We start from the raw sequence: 16,703 nt of genomic DNA on the forward strand, positions 1-16,703 counted from the left end.
CACTCATCAAGCCATGCTTTGGTAGCGTCCCACACACGAAATAGAGGAAGATTGTCACAGATGATAGCTCAGGGACAATATTCCTCAAGAAAAAAGAGGAAGACTGGTAACAGACGTAGCTCAGGGACAATCTTCCTCACTGAAAATAAAAAATAAGAAAAATAAAGGACCGTCAGATCCAAATGGATGAAACCTGTAGGTGGGTGAGGGAGGAGTCTGTGGATTCCTAGACTTCAGACCCCAGTGAGGGGAACACGAGGTGGGTGGGTGGGCTGTCATCAAGTCAGGCAGAGGAGCTGGTTTGGGAGAGGTGAGGAGTAGGTGGGGGAATTGTAAATAATTAGCTGTTTTGGACAATTTATGATTATGTCAAAACGATCCAGGAAATTATGTACAGAGTTCTTAACATTTGATTTCTTCTTTTTGTTGTTGTTGTTTATTTTCAATCTTCTAGCAACAGGAAAAGGGCACACTGTGAAGGCAGGTGGCAAAGGCTGAGCTGGTGATATTTCACGGAGCCCCACACAGCTGCTTTGCACCCGCATTACTGAGCAGCTCCAGCTTCAAAGCCAATGACAAATTGCCACTGAATAGGGCCTGAAAGTTCCAGACCAAGCGTTACTTTCCTTCCAAAGTCTTTTTGCCTTAAAAGACCTTGGGAATGCAGCAGCAATGCGGAGCTAGATTTATTTAGAACGGCTGGGCTCTGCGCCCTGCACCCTCCTGGCCCACCTGGGGCCTGCTGCGTGGCTGCACCTGGGACACCCACTGGAGGCAGAAGCAGTGGGCACGCACAGCCTGGCTGCGTCTCCATCTACCGCTTCCTGGGTGGCAGGCTGAGGGAGGGAACATGATGTAGTTAGGCAGATGTCTTGGAGCTCAGGGAAAGTAAAAAAGGAAGTAGGGATTTGTCTGACAGACCCAGCAGGCAAACCTAGCCTCAGCCACAGGCAGGGTTGCTCAAAACCTCAGCAACTTTGCAGAGACAAGATCCTGCACTACTGCACCCAGTACCTGAGAGGAAGTGATGAAAAGAATGGGGCTTTCATTCATTATTCATTCAACTCAACATTTATTGAAGGCGTATACTGTACAACGCACTGGACCAGATGCCATGGGGGATTTGGAGGTTTCCAATAAACAGGGGTTGCCCTGAAGATCTAGTAGCAAGATGAGGCTTGTGCAGAGAGGAGACCCCGGAGCAAGAGCCAGACTTCTGGGGAGAACAGGCCTGGGTTGCTCTTTATTAGTTGTATGACCCTTGGCAAATTACTTAACGCCTCTAAGCGTCAGTTTCCCTATCTGTAAAATGGGGATAATAAAAGTAACTAATTTATAGGATTATTGCAATAAGAGATAATGTATATAAAATGCTCAATACAGTGCCTGGCTCAGGACACCCCTTGACACATGTCAGTTACTTGAAGGTCTTATTAAGGGAACGGAAATGATTTTGTCCTAGGGATAACCTTGATGCTGTTTAAATTTATTTCTAACCCTTTTTATTGGGAAGTGTAAGACACAGTGAAATACACAAATGTACAATTCAATGAATTATCATAAATTAACTAGATCCATTTACCACTCAGGCAAAGAAACAGAATATTACCAGGACCCTAGATGACCCTTTGTGTCCCTTCCAATCAGAGCCCCTCCGACCTCTAGAAGGATAACTGCTCTCCATTTGTGACGACTCGTTTCCTTTAGAGTTTTACCACATAAACATCCACTCATAAACACTATCATTTATTTTACCTTTTAAAGAAGTTTATAAGGATGGAATTATACATGTATTCTTTAGTACTTCTTTGCTCAACAGTTTGAGAATCATCCCTTTTTCCATGCAGCCTTCATTCATTCATTTGTATTACTGTATAATATTCCATTTGCCTCAGTATATTTATCCCTTTCACTGTGATGCATATTTGGTTGTTTCTACCCTGTAGCTATTATGAATGCTATCGGACATCCTCTAGGTATGTACCTATGAATGGTTTTGCTGGGTCATCAGTTATGGGTATGTGTTATCGACTGAACGCTTGTGTCCCCCCCAGGTTCATATGTTGAAACCTAATCCTCAGTGTGATGGTATGCGGAGGTGGGGTCTTCAGGAGCTGATTAGGTCATGAGAGTGGATTATAGAGACCCCAGAAAGCTCCCTCCCCGTTCTGCCATCCGAGTGTATAGCAAAAAGATGGTCACTATAAACAAGGAGCAGGGCCGCACCAGACACCCACCCTCCAGAACTGTGAGAAATAAATTTCTGCTGTTTATAAGCCATCCAGTTATCTATGGTAATTATGTTATAACTAAGACAATATGTTCGGCTTTAATAGATAACGTCAAATCATTTCCCAAATTGGTTGTACCAATTTGCACTCATACCAGCAATGTATTGGAAGCTAGTTGCTTCGCATCCTTGTCAACACTCGGTATTTTCCATCTTTTTGATTTTTGCCATTCTGGTGGATAAATGGTGGCATCTCATTGTGAATTTAATTTGCATTTCCCTAATTAGTAATGCTGTTGAGTACATTTCATATGCTTATTGGCCATTTAGATCTTTACTTTCTGTGAAGCGCTTATTTCAGTCTCTTGCTCATTTTTCTGTTTAGTTGTCTTTTTCTTACTGATTTGTAGTTCTTTATATAGTCTGGATATGAGCCTTTGTTGGCTGTATGCTTCACAAACATCTCTCTTAAGGCTTGCCTTTTCACTCTCTTCATGGTGTCTGGATGGATAGAAATGCTTAATTTTAAAGTAATCCAATTTATCAACCTTTTCTTTTATGGTTAGTATTTTTTGTATCCTGTTTAAGAAATATTTCCTTATGCTGAGGTCATGAAGCCATTCTTCTACACTGTATTCCAGTAGCTCTAGAGTTTTACTTACTCATTTCAACGACACTTCAATTAAAATGGACTTCAGAGAACAGGATGAGGCAGAGTCCACGTTCCCTTTTGCTCCATAGGAATAGCCACTGACCCAGCACCATATATATATTTTAAAGACCAGTCTTTCCCCTCTGCCTGCACTGTCACCTTGGTTATAAACGCACCATGCACCTGTGCGTCGGCCTGTTTCTGGACTCTCTATGCTGTTCCGCTGGCCCATCGGTGTCACGCTTTCCATTAGTGTCACTTTATAAGGGAGCTGGTAGAGCAAGTCCTCCCATCGATTTCTTCTTCAAGAGTTTCTTAGCTATTCCTTATTGTTTAAAGTAAATTTCTTTCACCTTGATGACTTTATAATTGTTTTTGCTTTTGAAAGAATTTCAAGCTTATAGAAAAGTTTCAAGAATAGTACAAGTTAACTTTTTTTCCTCAACCATTTGAGAGTGAGTTGCCAACATGACGCCCCTCACCCCAAACGAGAACAGTCTCCTACATAACCACCACGCAGTCATCCAAATTTTAAAAAATAACATTGCCATGTTACTACCATCTAGTCCACAGTCTGTTCAAGTTCTGCCTAGTGTCCCAGTGATGTCTTTTATAGCAAAAGGATCCAGCTAGGATCACATACTGTATTTCGTTATTGTGTCTCTTTTGTTTCCTTCAATTTGGAACAGTTCTTCAGTTTTTTCTTGGCTCAGGATTTTGACACTTTGGAAGGTTACAAGTGAGTTATTTTGTGTCGTGTCCCCCACTCCAGGTTTGTCTGACAGTTCCTCATGATTAGATTCAGGCTATACATTTTGGGGAGCAATATCACAGGAGTGACACCATTCTTCTCACTGCATTCCACCAGATCTTGACTTGACACATTACTGGACATTTAATTTTGGTCACTTGATTAAGGTGGTATCTGTCAGGTTTCTTTACTGTAAGGTTACTCTTTTTACTTTTACAATTCATAAGTTGGCAAACATCTTGTTTCTTAAAAAACCTTTCTCTCCTAGTCTTAACATCCATTGATGTTTCTTGCTGCATTATTGCGATGATGGTTGCCAAATAATGACTTTATAATTCTCTCATTCCTTTTCCATTTATTAGTTTGCATTCTAACCTAAGAAAAAAGCCTTCCCGTTTGACCATCTATTTATTCAGTTATTTATATATCAGTATGGACCCTGCCTATGTTATCCAATGGATTACTACCATTACTTATTTTGATGCTTACACTGTCACAGAGGTGGACAGTGATAGCCCCTTCCAGTTGGCTCTGCCCTTTTTTTTTCTTTTAAAGATTTTATTTTTTCTTCCTTTTCCCCGCAAAGCCCCCCAGTACATAGTTGTATATTCTTCGTTGTGGGTCCTTCTAGTTGTGGTATGTGGGACGCTGCCTCAGAGTGGTTTGATGAGCAGTGCCATGTCCGCGCCCAGGATTCGAACCGACGAAACACTGGGCCACCTGCAGTGGAGCGCGTGAACTTAACCACTCGGCCACGGGGCCAGCCCCAGCTCTGCCCTTTTGATATGTTCCCATCTTGTATTTTCACTGCCCCAGCCCTGGGGTTAGTCATTTCTTCAATAAGTTATGGTTCCTTTTAGTGGAGGCCAGTATTTAGAAACCAAGATCTAGGCATCTGGTGTGCTCATTGCTATTAGGATGTTGTTGCTCCCTGGTTCTCTCAGTGACAGAGCTAAAGAATATATGCGTGAACATACATACATATGTATGTACTTTATACATGGGTATGAATATGTACATATACACATACATGCATGTTTATATCTATACTTACTTCTGTATCTATTCCTATACATTTAAAACCACAATCATATCAATATCTCCAATTCCAAACCAACATCACAGAGTTCATTTTTTTTTTAAGATTTCTTTTTTCTTTCTTTTTGATTTTTGGTGAAGATTGGCCCTGAGCTAACACATGTTGCCAGTCTTCCTCTTTTTGCTTGAGGAAGACTGTTGCTAACATCTGTGCCAATCCTCCTCTATTTTGTACGTGGGATGCGCCACAGCATGGCTTGATGAGTGGGGTGTAGGTCCATGCCCGGGATCCACCCATGAACCCTGGGCCACCAAAGCAGAGTGCATGAACTTAACCACTACAGCACTGGGCCAGCCCCCAGAGTTCATTTTAATTTTCCCTTTTCTTTATTTGTAACTCCCTTATCAGACAGTAAGAAATCTGGTTCCCGTTATCGTCTACATATTTACTTCTTGGATCAGCATCCTCTCTACGTAACCATTTTTCTATTGTTACCACCACTGTTTCCCCCGCCACAAATGCAGCTACCCTCCTCCCATCGCTCAGGTTCTAATACCACGTGTAATGTCCTCCACCACGAATGGACACCTTCCTCATCCAGCTCAGGTATCCTGCTCTGGGCCACCATCACCTCCACCTTCTGCATGGAGGCCTACCATGCATGGTCCCACCTAATGGCTTTTGGAGTGAATTATTCAGGAAGGAAAGCTGAGAGAAAGGAAGGCACTTAGCTCCTTTTAGTTATTACTAGTGACCTTGACTTGGGCCATTCCTCATGGCTGATCAGAAAATAGAAGCCATCAGAATAGAACGACTTCATCCCCTCAGGACCAAATCCACTAGCCTGCCTGCAGCTATAGTCATGGAGTCCACCTTCCCTCCCATCACAATGGAGGAACTGTCTGTGCTCTATGTAAGACGGACCCCTTCCTCTCGGCCTGCTCAAGGACTTTTCAATGAACTTCTCTCTTTCCAGTTATTTCCATTAGCATGCAAAATGGGCTACAATATCTCCAATCTTAAAAGGAAACCTCCCTAGAAGCTCACATCTCCTCCACCTACTTCCCCTCACTTCTCTTTTTAGCAAAACTTCTCAAAAGTGCTGCCTCCCTTCACTGCCTCCATTTCCCAAACCCATTCTTTCTTCGACTCCTTTGTGACCAGGCATTCATTCTCACCAGTCACCAGAACTGCTCTTGTCCAGTGACCTTCCCGTTGCCAAATCCTTTGGCTAACTCTGTCTTCATCTTCTTCAACCCACCAGTAGCATTGACAAAGCTGGTCATTCCCTCCTTCTAGAAACACTTTCTTCCCTTGGCCTCCAGGTCAGCCTTGCTTTGTCTCCCACCTCAGTGGCCATTCTCTCATTCCTCTTTGCTTGCTCCTCTGCTGAGAGCCACAGAGCTAAGTCCTCAGCCCTCTTCACTCTCCGCATTCACTTGCTAGGCAAGTGCAATCAGCACCCAGGCTCTATACCATCTCGACAGTGAGGACTCATCTTGCATCTAGCCCCAGCATACATCTAAAGACCGATTCAGCATTTCTGTTAGGAATTGTAACGTAGATATTAAACTTAACACGATCAAAATTGAACCCTTGATTCCTGCCCCTCACCCCAAATCTTCCTAGTGTTGTCTCCATCACAGTCAATAGTACCACCATTCACCTAGTTGCTCAGGCAAATCCTGGGGTTCTTACACTTTTCCTCTTTCCCTCACACCCCACATCTAACTCAACAGTCACTTTTATCTATAGGTGTCCTAAACCTGATGCCGTCCCACTTTCTCCACTGCTACCATCCTAGTCCGAATTGCCATCTCTTTTACATCATTAATGTAATAGCCTCCTAATATTCTCCCTGCTTCCACTTTCCCCATACTTCAGAAAATCCTTTACACGGCAGCCAGAATGATCTTCTAAAAATGTAAATCAGATCAATTGATGGCCCTGCACCAAACCCTCCAATGGTTTTTTTTCTTTTTATCACACTCAGAATAAAAGTTAAATTCTTACCATGGACAAAAAGGTCCTATGTGTTTGGACCCTGGCTACCTCTCTGAACTCATCTCCCAACACTGGTTTCCTTTTTCATTCCACAAAGACCAGAAGGCCCTCCTTGCTGTTCCCCTAACACATCCAAGTTGTTCCTGCCTCAGGACCTTTGCGCTTATTGTTTCCCCGAGCCTGGAACACACTTCCGCAGATCTTCATATGCATGCTTCTCTCACTACATTCAACAACCTGCTGAAACATCACCTCCTTATAGCCGTCTGTCTTCAGCGTCTAATGTAGCACATCCCACCCGAAGCCTCATTCCTTCTCCCTGAACTCTTTCCTTTGCCCTGCTTTAACATTCCACATAGTATGTATTACCCCCTGACATTGTGTTTATTGCTCACAGCCCCTGGAATGAGATCAGGACCTTGTCCCTCCTGTTGATCACTGTATCCTTGACTCCTGGAACAGTGCCTGGGGCACAGAGGCAGGCTCTGCTGATTTGATAATTAGTGTATGAATGATTCTGGCAATGCCAGTGTGACACGGTCCTGTGGCTGAAAACCACCTATCCCAGGTACAAGAGAATGTGGGAGTGGCGAGCTACGTGGTCCAAGTTGATCCATTAGGTGATGAAAAAGCCACTCCCATACTGAGGAGGAAGTTGAAAGTGGTTATAAAAACTCAGGACAATAACTTCTGATGCTCCTGACGCAGCATCATCTTAATGGTCATTCAGAAGCCCTCTTCTGCTTCCATCCAATAACATCTTTCTAACTTCACTGATAAATCAGTGCCAACGGAAGACAAACACCTTCTGCCTTAGTTACTGAGATTTCCAAGTTCTGTGTTAAGCACCTGCAGGTGAGGAGTGTGGGCTCTTTTATTTTGGGTTCATGTTTAACATGTGGCTGCTGCAAAGGCATTTTAAGAGCACCAAGGTAACTCAAAATAAACTCCCAACAGCAGGTTAGCCGACATCCCATTCACCTTCTGCTACAGCAGAGTTCCCAGCTTTTGCTCTGCAGCCTGCCTTCCAAGCTTGAAATAAAACGACATTGCCACTTCAACTCTATGTTGAATAATATTTTCAATGACTTTGTGGTCACGCTTCTGAGATGAGGGTGCACATTACCTTAGGGAGATGCAAAGCAAAGCTAAAAGGTGCAGGCTGGCATTGCGTTTCTGGTTTGATGCTGAGGAACATGCCCTGTGGCTATGAAACGAAGAAAATGGTTTTACCCTTGTCTCTTGGACTGCACAGGTTGTAGATAATCAGCAGTTGGCCTCAGTGATCTGGCCCTCGACCCCTACTTTATATATTCACCATGGATAGGGAGAAAGAAAGTGAGCCTGTGCTTTCAACCTGTGCTGTGGGCACTGATGAGGCCCAGCAACAGCCTGGCCAAAGGGCAGACCTGCAGAGAAGGGCACTGCAGGAGGCTCCCCAAATATGGGCCACTTGGAGTCCAGCCCGGCTGGCCACTACCGGTGCCAGGATGAAGTCTAGGAAGGAAAGGCATAGCTAGAGCAGAATGGTAACCTGCAACTTGGCCACTGACCTCGGGCTTCCATATTTGCATTTAAAAGCCATTATGGAAATGTAATTTACTTTGAAGGCTGGGTCATATTCAAAGCAGACTGCCCTCTCAGCAAAGTGATAGTGGCCACAGTCCAGTAAGTATCCTCCCAAGAGAGACAGAGGGGAGACCATGTAGGGGGACTGGAGAGGTGAGGGAAGGCAAGCTTTTCTGCATGGCAAAATCTTTGAAGTGTATGGAGGCCTCCCCTAACCAAACTCATTTCAAGAGGCTTGAAGCATTTCATTAAATTGAGGCATAGCTGTTTTCCATTGAGAGTTGACTTGGTTTGAGGGAGTTTCAGAGACTGAACTTAATAGTTTCAATTTTCAGTTTCCAACTTCCTTAACTGAAAGGCATAAATATGGTGACCATATTTTTCTGAATCCAAATTGGGTTTAACACTGGACTGTTCCCTAAAATATGGGAAGTATTATCATGGCATAGAGAAGGCCGTGGGTCTATTTGGAAGGTTCAAGACAACTGATAGGAAAACTGGAAGACGCTTTTGAGTTGGAAGATGACTTTTGCTTTCTCTCCCAAAGCAATTCAACTTTTTTTTTTTTAAGGAGTTCTGCCAGCAATATTGAGGTTGGAAGAACTGAGAGTGGGCACACAACATGAAATATAACATTTCATCTTCTTCACTCAGACATCAGCTTGAATGTAGGGGAGTGAATTTGGTGGTTGGTCATTTTTCTCCCAAACCTAAGATGCAATGATTTTGGGCTTTGGAAGGTAATGGAATTAAAAGTTCCTGAAGTTATCTGGTGCTTTGGCCAAAATTCTTAGCGTAAGGGACCTTGTCAGATGAGCAAGGTGACTCTCGTTCCAGGGATGGGGGAACAAGTCTACTTTGTCCCCTGTGCTTAGCAATCAATTCACCATCACTCATAAAAGAGCGCTGGGAGCAGCACAGATGGGCTCTCCAAGGTAGATCCGGGCAGGAGTCAACCTCCTTCATATACAAGGGCAGCCTTGACGTTTCCCATTTCACTGAACCTGAAAAATGACTGACTACTCCAGTCTCCCCGGATCATGAGCAGGCTGGGGATGATAGTAAAATGGATACAGCTCTAGATCATCTAAATTGAAATAATTAAAAATGACTTTTCACATTACAGTGGATTTGGAATGACAGAGACTAGAGAATGAAAAGGAATTCATGGGAATAACGTCCAACCCTTCTCTCCACAAAGCCTTGACCACTGAAAGCCAGTGATCAAGTTCCATCTTATGGATAATTAAGTGTGCCCTTATCTCCTCCCTTTAATTTGCTTTACATTGTTTCAGTCATTGTTGGCACCTCCCACATTAGGTGGGTCAAGGGAAAGAAAGTAAAAACTGAAATTCGCAATGTTTTGCATCCTTTTAAGGACCTAGTGGGAGGAGAGGCTAAAACAACTATCTGTGATGAATTGAAAAACAAACAGTGGACCTGAGTTAACCAGCACGTGTACGGTTCAGACTGGTGCAGGGAACAGCATCAGCACCAAGGGCCCTATTCTGAGGGTGGTTTGGATGGTGAGTCTCATTGGCACAAAAGGCTGCATGTTCTAGGGAGACATTTCAGAAGGGACACAGCCCCGTCCACTGGGCAAATACCCTGGGGCAAGTGATGGGAAACCATTTTTTTTGTTCTAATGAGGATCATAAACTATAGGAAAAATACAATCAAAGACCACAGAGAACCAAATACAAATTTAGTTTTTTTCAGAGAATTTAAAAAGCTTCATTTACCTAGTTTATAGATTAAGAACTGCAAATATTAAGAAACCACTCAATGATAAGAAGTACTAAATATACAATGAGTTTAAGATTTAGGAGGCTGGGGAAGAAAAGGAAGCATCAAAAATGACTTCTTATCAAAATGGAGAAGAGCTGGGGCAGGCCACTGGGGCAGTGAGAAACTGGAGGGGGAAGTGACCTGGCCCAAGAGGCGACAGCAGTGGAACCCAGAGCAGGATCTGGCACCCAAGATAATGCCCTCTGCACTCCCATGTTACCTCTCAGGAGGTGGGCCTGAAAGGCCAAGAAGGGCTGGAAAGTTTAAACACACAGAAGACGCTACAGGAGGAGATAAAGATGGAAGAGACCAAGAAAAAATGAATGAACATTAACTCCTCATTCAGAGTACCGGTTTTCAAGAATATTAACTCAAAATAGAACAACCACAGTCAGTTACTGGTACCCTTTCAATAGTTCAACTGCTCCAATTCTTAAATCATGACAGGGTCAGCACCTACAGCTCACCGAAATGGGGGAAAGAGAATTATCCTGCAGGTTTCTGGCAAAAGCAATTATATCTGCGAACTGAAAGGTATCAAGCTAAGAACCACAGGTTCCCAACTCCTCAGCCAGAGAAGCTGAGGACATCTGGCTGCCTGTTCAGTTCTAAGCGAAACACCGCGGAGAGCGGCTGTAGAGAGGTGGCTCGTGGGTTGACCAGCAGTCCACAGGTGTCTGGCTTTTACTGGTCCACACTTGCTAATAATGACAATTAACCAATAATTTTTAAACCATTGTATGTTGGCAAGTTTTCTGTAATGTTATTGATTTTCCAAAGAGAGGACTTTGTGCAGGTTTGACCCAGCTATCTTCTAGTAGTTCACCAGATATTTGTTTAGTGTGATAATATCTGACCAGCTTTCAAGATACTTTACTCTTCTTGGCTTCATGAGCTAAACTACGGTGGTTCAAGGTGTGTTCTGCTTAATAGAGAAACTAACTGATGGGAACGTGTCACTCCCATGAACCTCGTATAAATCACAACGTTCTTTCCAAGTGCTTGTCTTAAAGTTAACAGTGACCTGGACAGGGCTGTGATATAATCAACAGGGAGGACTCCAGAGGTGCAGAAAAAGGCATCATCTCACCCTTATTTCTCCAAAAAGTGCAGCCTTTCCCCCTTGTATCCACCATGCTTATGAGAAAGATAAATTAATAACCCGTGCTGGGAGAGAGATGTCCTGACAAACCGTCCTCTCATTCCCATGGATTTAAATGCCTGACGCTGCAGTGCTGCGTTTCTCTGCCAGCGACAAGACTGGCAGCCTGGGATGTAGCAAGTTCTTGGCTCTCAATTGCAAAACAAAACAGTATAGGAGGGAATTTTTGAGTTAGCTGATTTGCAAACACTACAGCAAGTCATTGTGTAAACATTTGTTTTCATGTCCCTATTCTTTCTCCCAGTTACCTGGATGCCATCCTGACAGTGCCAAAATGTGCTGCTCAAGTCACCAGTGCGTCCTTCTTTCCCACTTAAACGAACGCAGTTTATTTTGTACCATGAAAAAGAACAAAGCCAAAACCATTATCATTAAACAGTAATCACAGAGCCTCTCAGTAATCATGGTAGCAGTGTCCCCAATGTCACTCAGAATCGACATCAGGTTTACAGGTGTGTCCACAGGTGTACACAAAGATGCCATTCAAACGGAGCCAACTTGGGAATTTAGATGAATAAGAAGCCACACTTACATTTAAAGGGGTTGGTTGAAATTTTCCCAACATAAGCTATATTCATGCCGACTTTCTCTGAGTAAAAGTTATGTGGATACTCTTTTTCATGCCCCAACTCCAAATACAGGTTTACCGAATAATCACACAAACCAAAACATATATTGGACCCGACCAAATGTATATGGAAAGCATTTTGACCCTTCGCCATTAGCCTACAAAGCAGGTTCTTCCACTCCCCCCGCCTACTGACAGTGGAAGAAGCTGAGGTTCGTATGGTGAGGTGACCTGGGTAGGTCCCACAGCTGGTACGTAGCAGAGCCACGATCTGAACACAGATGCACCTTATTCCAGAGCCTGTGTTCTTAATCATTTTGCTAAATTATCTCTCTGTAACAAGACAAAAATGAAATAAAAATCCTACATGACAAAAGATAATTAGATGACATCACAGAGCCCTGGCATTTTCTCCTCCATCTGTTTCTGGGAAAGGCCTTTCCATTTAGTTTCAGTGCGAATACAAATTTCCAATTTACCAAAATCCCAGATTGAAGCACCTATCCTCTGGTAAAAAAAGTGAGAGCTATAATCAGAAAGTTTTAATGGAATTGGAAAGAGGAAAAACTCTCAGGGTTAATTTTTTTTTTTTTTTTTTTTTAACACATCTTCATAGTATTGCAGTGTCAGAAGTTCCTAACAAAGGTTATCTAATCTAGTTCTTGCCCCAGGCAGGATGACTTATGTCATCCCAAAGAAAGGAAGGTTCATGCAATTTGTCAAGACCTTAGTAAATCCTACCTACCTGCCTGTGTGAGGCTCTGCAAAGTGTTCTGGAGCTTTTTAGAGGAACAGTACAGCACAAATGCAAATTAATAACAATATAAATCAACTCAATTCCCATAAGCATACCCATCTAACCCAGAGAAAGGAACACGCGAGGCCCCAGGCTACAAAGCCAGTCTTTGTCAGAAAATATATTTATTATTGATAGTGACTGAAGTAAAGATGTCAGTATTCATGATGGAGAAGCGGTTGTATAAGCCAAGGCTGCCTTTATGTTGATAAAAAAATGCCTTATTTCACTTGTAATCATAAACATTATTCCAGTAAAAGAGGTACATTTTCTCTCCTTTTTGTCTTCTTACTTACATGATCACCATAATAAGTTAAAAATGAAATAGCTCTTACATAGTCAAGGGAGAAAATAAAAAGAGAGAAACCCAACATGACACAGCCTAGACAACTCTGCCCAGCACTGCTGCCACGAATTGGAGGTTTTCTGCCCTCCCCTCTCTCCACTCCAATTACCTTGGCCCCCATCTCAGCCCCCAAGCTTTGTTGGAGTGAGTTTACCAAACGATGGAGCTTGATGAGAGGAGAAAGTTGCACAGCAAGTACAAAAGGTGGAGAGGGCTGCCTTTGTCTTTTCATCGTCATAAATGATTACTAACACTGCAGCGTGCCCTTGATGGCTGATCCCTGATCTAGGCCTTGGCTTTTCAAATCGTCGCTGATCAAATGGTGATAGGCTTCTGTTGAATCTGCTCTCTGGTGCTTCTCTGTAATGGTCTTCTCTTTAAATGGATTACTTTCTTACTAGGAAAAAAAATGTTCCACCTCTGGAATTAACGTTGAAGGAGTTTTGCTTGTTCTACAAGTTGACTTTATCCTCCCTTCTCAAGCATGCTCTGCAAGAGAAATAGAAAATGTAAGTTTTACCACCAGAAGGTGGGGACTAAAAAAATGGCAATAATGTCTTAGTGCTATTTGTATTACTTTTCAAAGATCTACTTCTAAATCACGTAAAGCAAGGCATATGTTTCCTGGTCTGAACATAGTACTACCTTTAATGAACACCACTGCTTAATAACGTTTAATCTCCAAATGACCCCTCGCCCCACTATACCAGCCCTGAACCCTAAGGGTGGGCACAGCCTAGATTGTGGGGTTGAGGGGAGTGTGTGTGCCTTCTCGCTACCCCAGACATTTGGAAATGTGTGGCAACATTTCTAGTGGTCACAGGGACTGGGGGAAAGCTATTGCCAAGGCGGCAGGGGTGGGGTGGGGTGGAGTGGAGGTTAAACCCCAAAGGCTCTGGGAGGGAATCTCTTAATTGAAGTCAAGATTCTCTCCCAGAAACCTCTGCTCACTCTAGGCAGAATGTCGATGCTCATGAGCTCATAATACAGAGTTACGAAGATAAGCGTCTATTCCCAAACTGCAGAAATGATCCCTACATTCTACTCAGTTATTTTTGTGGGTGGGGTAGGGAGTGGTAGACAGGAAAAATTCTTTTACTTTCCTTCCAGTTTTATTAGAAATAACTGATGTACATCCCTGTATAAGGTTTAAAGTGTGCAGCATAATAGTCTGATTTACATAGACTGTGAAATGATTACCACGATAGGTTTAGTTAACATCTATCATCTCAGATACAGGAAGAAGAAAATAAAATAAAATTCTCCTTATGATAACAACTCGTCAGGTCTACTCTCAACAACATATCATACAGCAGTGTTAACTGCAGTCATCGTGTTGTCCATTACATTCCTAGTACTTACTTATCTCATAACTGGAAGTTTGTACCTTTTGATGATCTTCCTCCAACTCCCCCCCCATCCCCCGCCTCTGGTAACCACAAATCCAATTTCTTTTTCTACGAGTTTTTAAAACTTTTGTTTTTAGATTATACATATAAACAAAGATCATATAGTATTTGTCTTTCTCTGACTTATTTAACTTTGCATAACGCCGTCAAGGTCCATCCATATTGTCGCAAATGGTAAGATTTCCTTTTTGTTTTTTTATGGCTGAATGATACTCCACTGTGTGTGTGTGTGTGTGTGTGTGTGTGTGTGTGTTTATCTCACAACTTCTTTATTCCTTCATTCACTGATGGACATTTAGGTTGTTTCCATGTCTTGGCTGTTGTAAATAACGCTGCTATGAACATGGCAGTGCAGATATTTTTTCGAGTCAGTGTTTTCATTTCCTGTGGGTATATTCCCAGAGTGGAATTGCTGGATCATATGGTAGTTCTATTTTTAATTTTTTGAGGATCCTCCATACTGTTTTCCGTAGTGGTTGTACCAATTTACAATTCCAACAGTGTACAAAAGGGCTCCCTTTTCTCCACATCCACGCCAGCATGTTAGTTCTTATCTTTTTAACGATGGCCATTCTAACAGGCGAGAGGTGGTATCTCACTGTGGTTTTAATTTGCAGTTCCCTAATGACTAGTGCTGATGAGCATCTTTTCATGTTCCTGTTGGCCATTCATACGTCTTTTTTTGACAAATGTCTATTCAGGTCCTTTGCCCATTTTTTAGTTGGATTTTTTTTTTGCTATTGAGTTGTATAAGTTCTTTATATATTTTGAATATTAACCCCTTATCAGATATATGGTGTGCAAATATATTTTTACCATTCTGTAGCTTGTCTTTTTTCGTTGAGCAGAAGCTTTTTAGTTTTATGTTGTCCCACTTGTTTATTTTTTATTTTGCTGTTTGTGTTTTAGGTGTGATTTTCAAAAAATCATCACTAAGACCCATGTCAAAGAGCTTTTTTCCTACGTTTTCTTCTAGGAGTTTCACGTCTTACATTTAAGTCTTTAATCCATTTCGAGTTAATTTTTGTGAGTGGTGTAAGATAGGGGTCTAGTTTCATTCTTTTACATGTGAATATCCAGTTGTCCCAGCACCATTTAGTGAAGATGCTGTCTCTTCTCCAGTGAGTATTCTTGGCTCACTTTTTCAAATATTAGTTGACTGTTTTATGCTTGGGTTAAACTTCTGGGCTCTCCAATCTGTTCCACTGGTCTATTTTTGTTTTTTTATGACAGTACCATACTGTTTTAATGACTACAGCTTTATAGTATAGCTTGAAATCAGGAAGTGTGATACCTCCTGCTTTGTTCCTCTTTTGCAGAATTTCGTGGGCTATTCAAGGTCTTTTGTGGTTCTATAAATTTTGAGAGTACTTGTCCTACTTCTATAAAAAATGCCATTGGAATCTTGATAAGGAGTGCATTGAATCTATCTATAAATAGCTTTTGGTAGTACTGACATTTTAACAATATTAATTCTTCCAATCCATGAATGCAGGATACCCTTTCATTTATTTGTGTCTTCTTCAATCTCTTTCATCAATGTCCTGTAGTTTTCAGAGTAGAGATCTTTTATCTCCTTGGCCAAATTTATTCCTAAGCACTTTATTGTTTTTGGTGCGATTGTAAATGGGATTGATCTCTTTTTCAGAAAATTTGTTGTTAGTATATAGAAAGGCCACTGATTTTTGTATGTTAATTTTGTATCCTGCAACTTTACTGAATTCATGGATTAGTTCTAACAGTTCTTTGGTTGAGTCTTTAGGATTTTCTATCTACAAAATCCTAGACAGGAAGAATTCTGAACTATCAGACTAAAACTCTACAGCTGGGGCAGGGTAGTATACTGTCTCCTTTCTTAGGAGTCTTTTTTTTTTTTTTTGAGGAAGATTAGCCCTGAGCTAACATCCGCCGCAATCCTCCTCTTTTTGCTGAGGAAGACTGGCCCTGAGCTAACATTCGTGCCCATCTTCCTCTACTTTATACACGTGGGACACCTGTCACAGTATGGCTTGATAAGCAGTGCATAGGTCCACACCCAGGATCTGAACACGCGAACCCCAGGCTGCCAAAACAGAATGTGCGAACTTAACTGCTGCGCCACCAGTCCAGCCCCATTAGGGATCTTTAAGAAGACAAAAGCAATCCTCTTCCCTTTAGTTTTGAAATTACTCAGGAAGAGGAGGCCAGGTCAGGCCTAAAATTGCCTCTACTCTGCTCACACCTTCTTCCCTCCATCCCTCATCCTTCCAGCCACTTAATCACCCAGCTCTTAACTGAGCTCCCACTGGGTACTCACTACACTGAGTTAGGTTCTTTGGGGAAACCAATACACACGCGCATGGAAAATTAAGGCATAATACAGAGTAATTTGCTGTTTAAAAAATATATT

At 42.2% G+C, this 16,703-nt stretch overlaps 1 protein-coding gene across 6 annotated transcripts in view; it reads right to left on the minus strand.

Annotated features, from left to right (window-relative positions):
• Window positions 1-12,665: 12,665 nt before the first annotated feature.
• CHCHD3 (coiled-coil-helix-coiled-coil-helix domain containing 3) overlaps window positions 12,666-16,703 on the minus strand; it is a 269,706-nt gene continuing 265,668 nt past the window's right edge. For all 6 annotated transcript variants that reach the window (XM_023639702.2, XM_014739337.3, XM_070265825.1 and 3 more), the window contains one exon: window positions 12,666-13,394. In XM_023639702.2, coding sequence (XP_023495470.1) covers window positions 13,371-13,394 — 24 coding nt within the window. In that variant the 3' untranslated portion in view covers window positions 12,666-13,370. The remainder of the gene's footprint in view (window positions 13,395-16,703) is intronic.

Source organism: Equus caballus, chromosome 4, assembly GCF_041296265.1.
Source record: "Equus caballus isolate H_3958 breed thoroughbred chromosome 4, TB-T2T, whole genome shotgun sequence".
Lineage (NCBI taxonomy): Eukaryota > Metazoa > Chordata > Mammalia > Perissodactyla > Equidae > Equus > Equus caballus.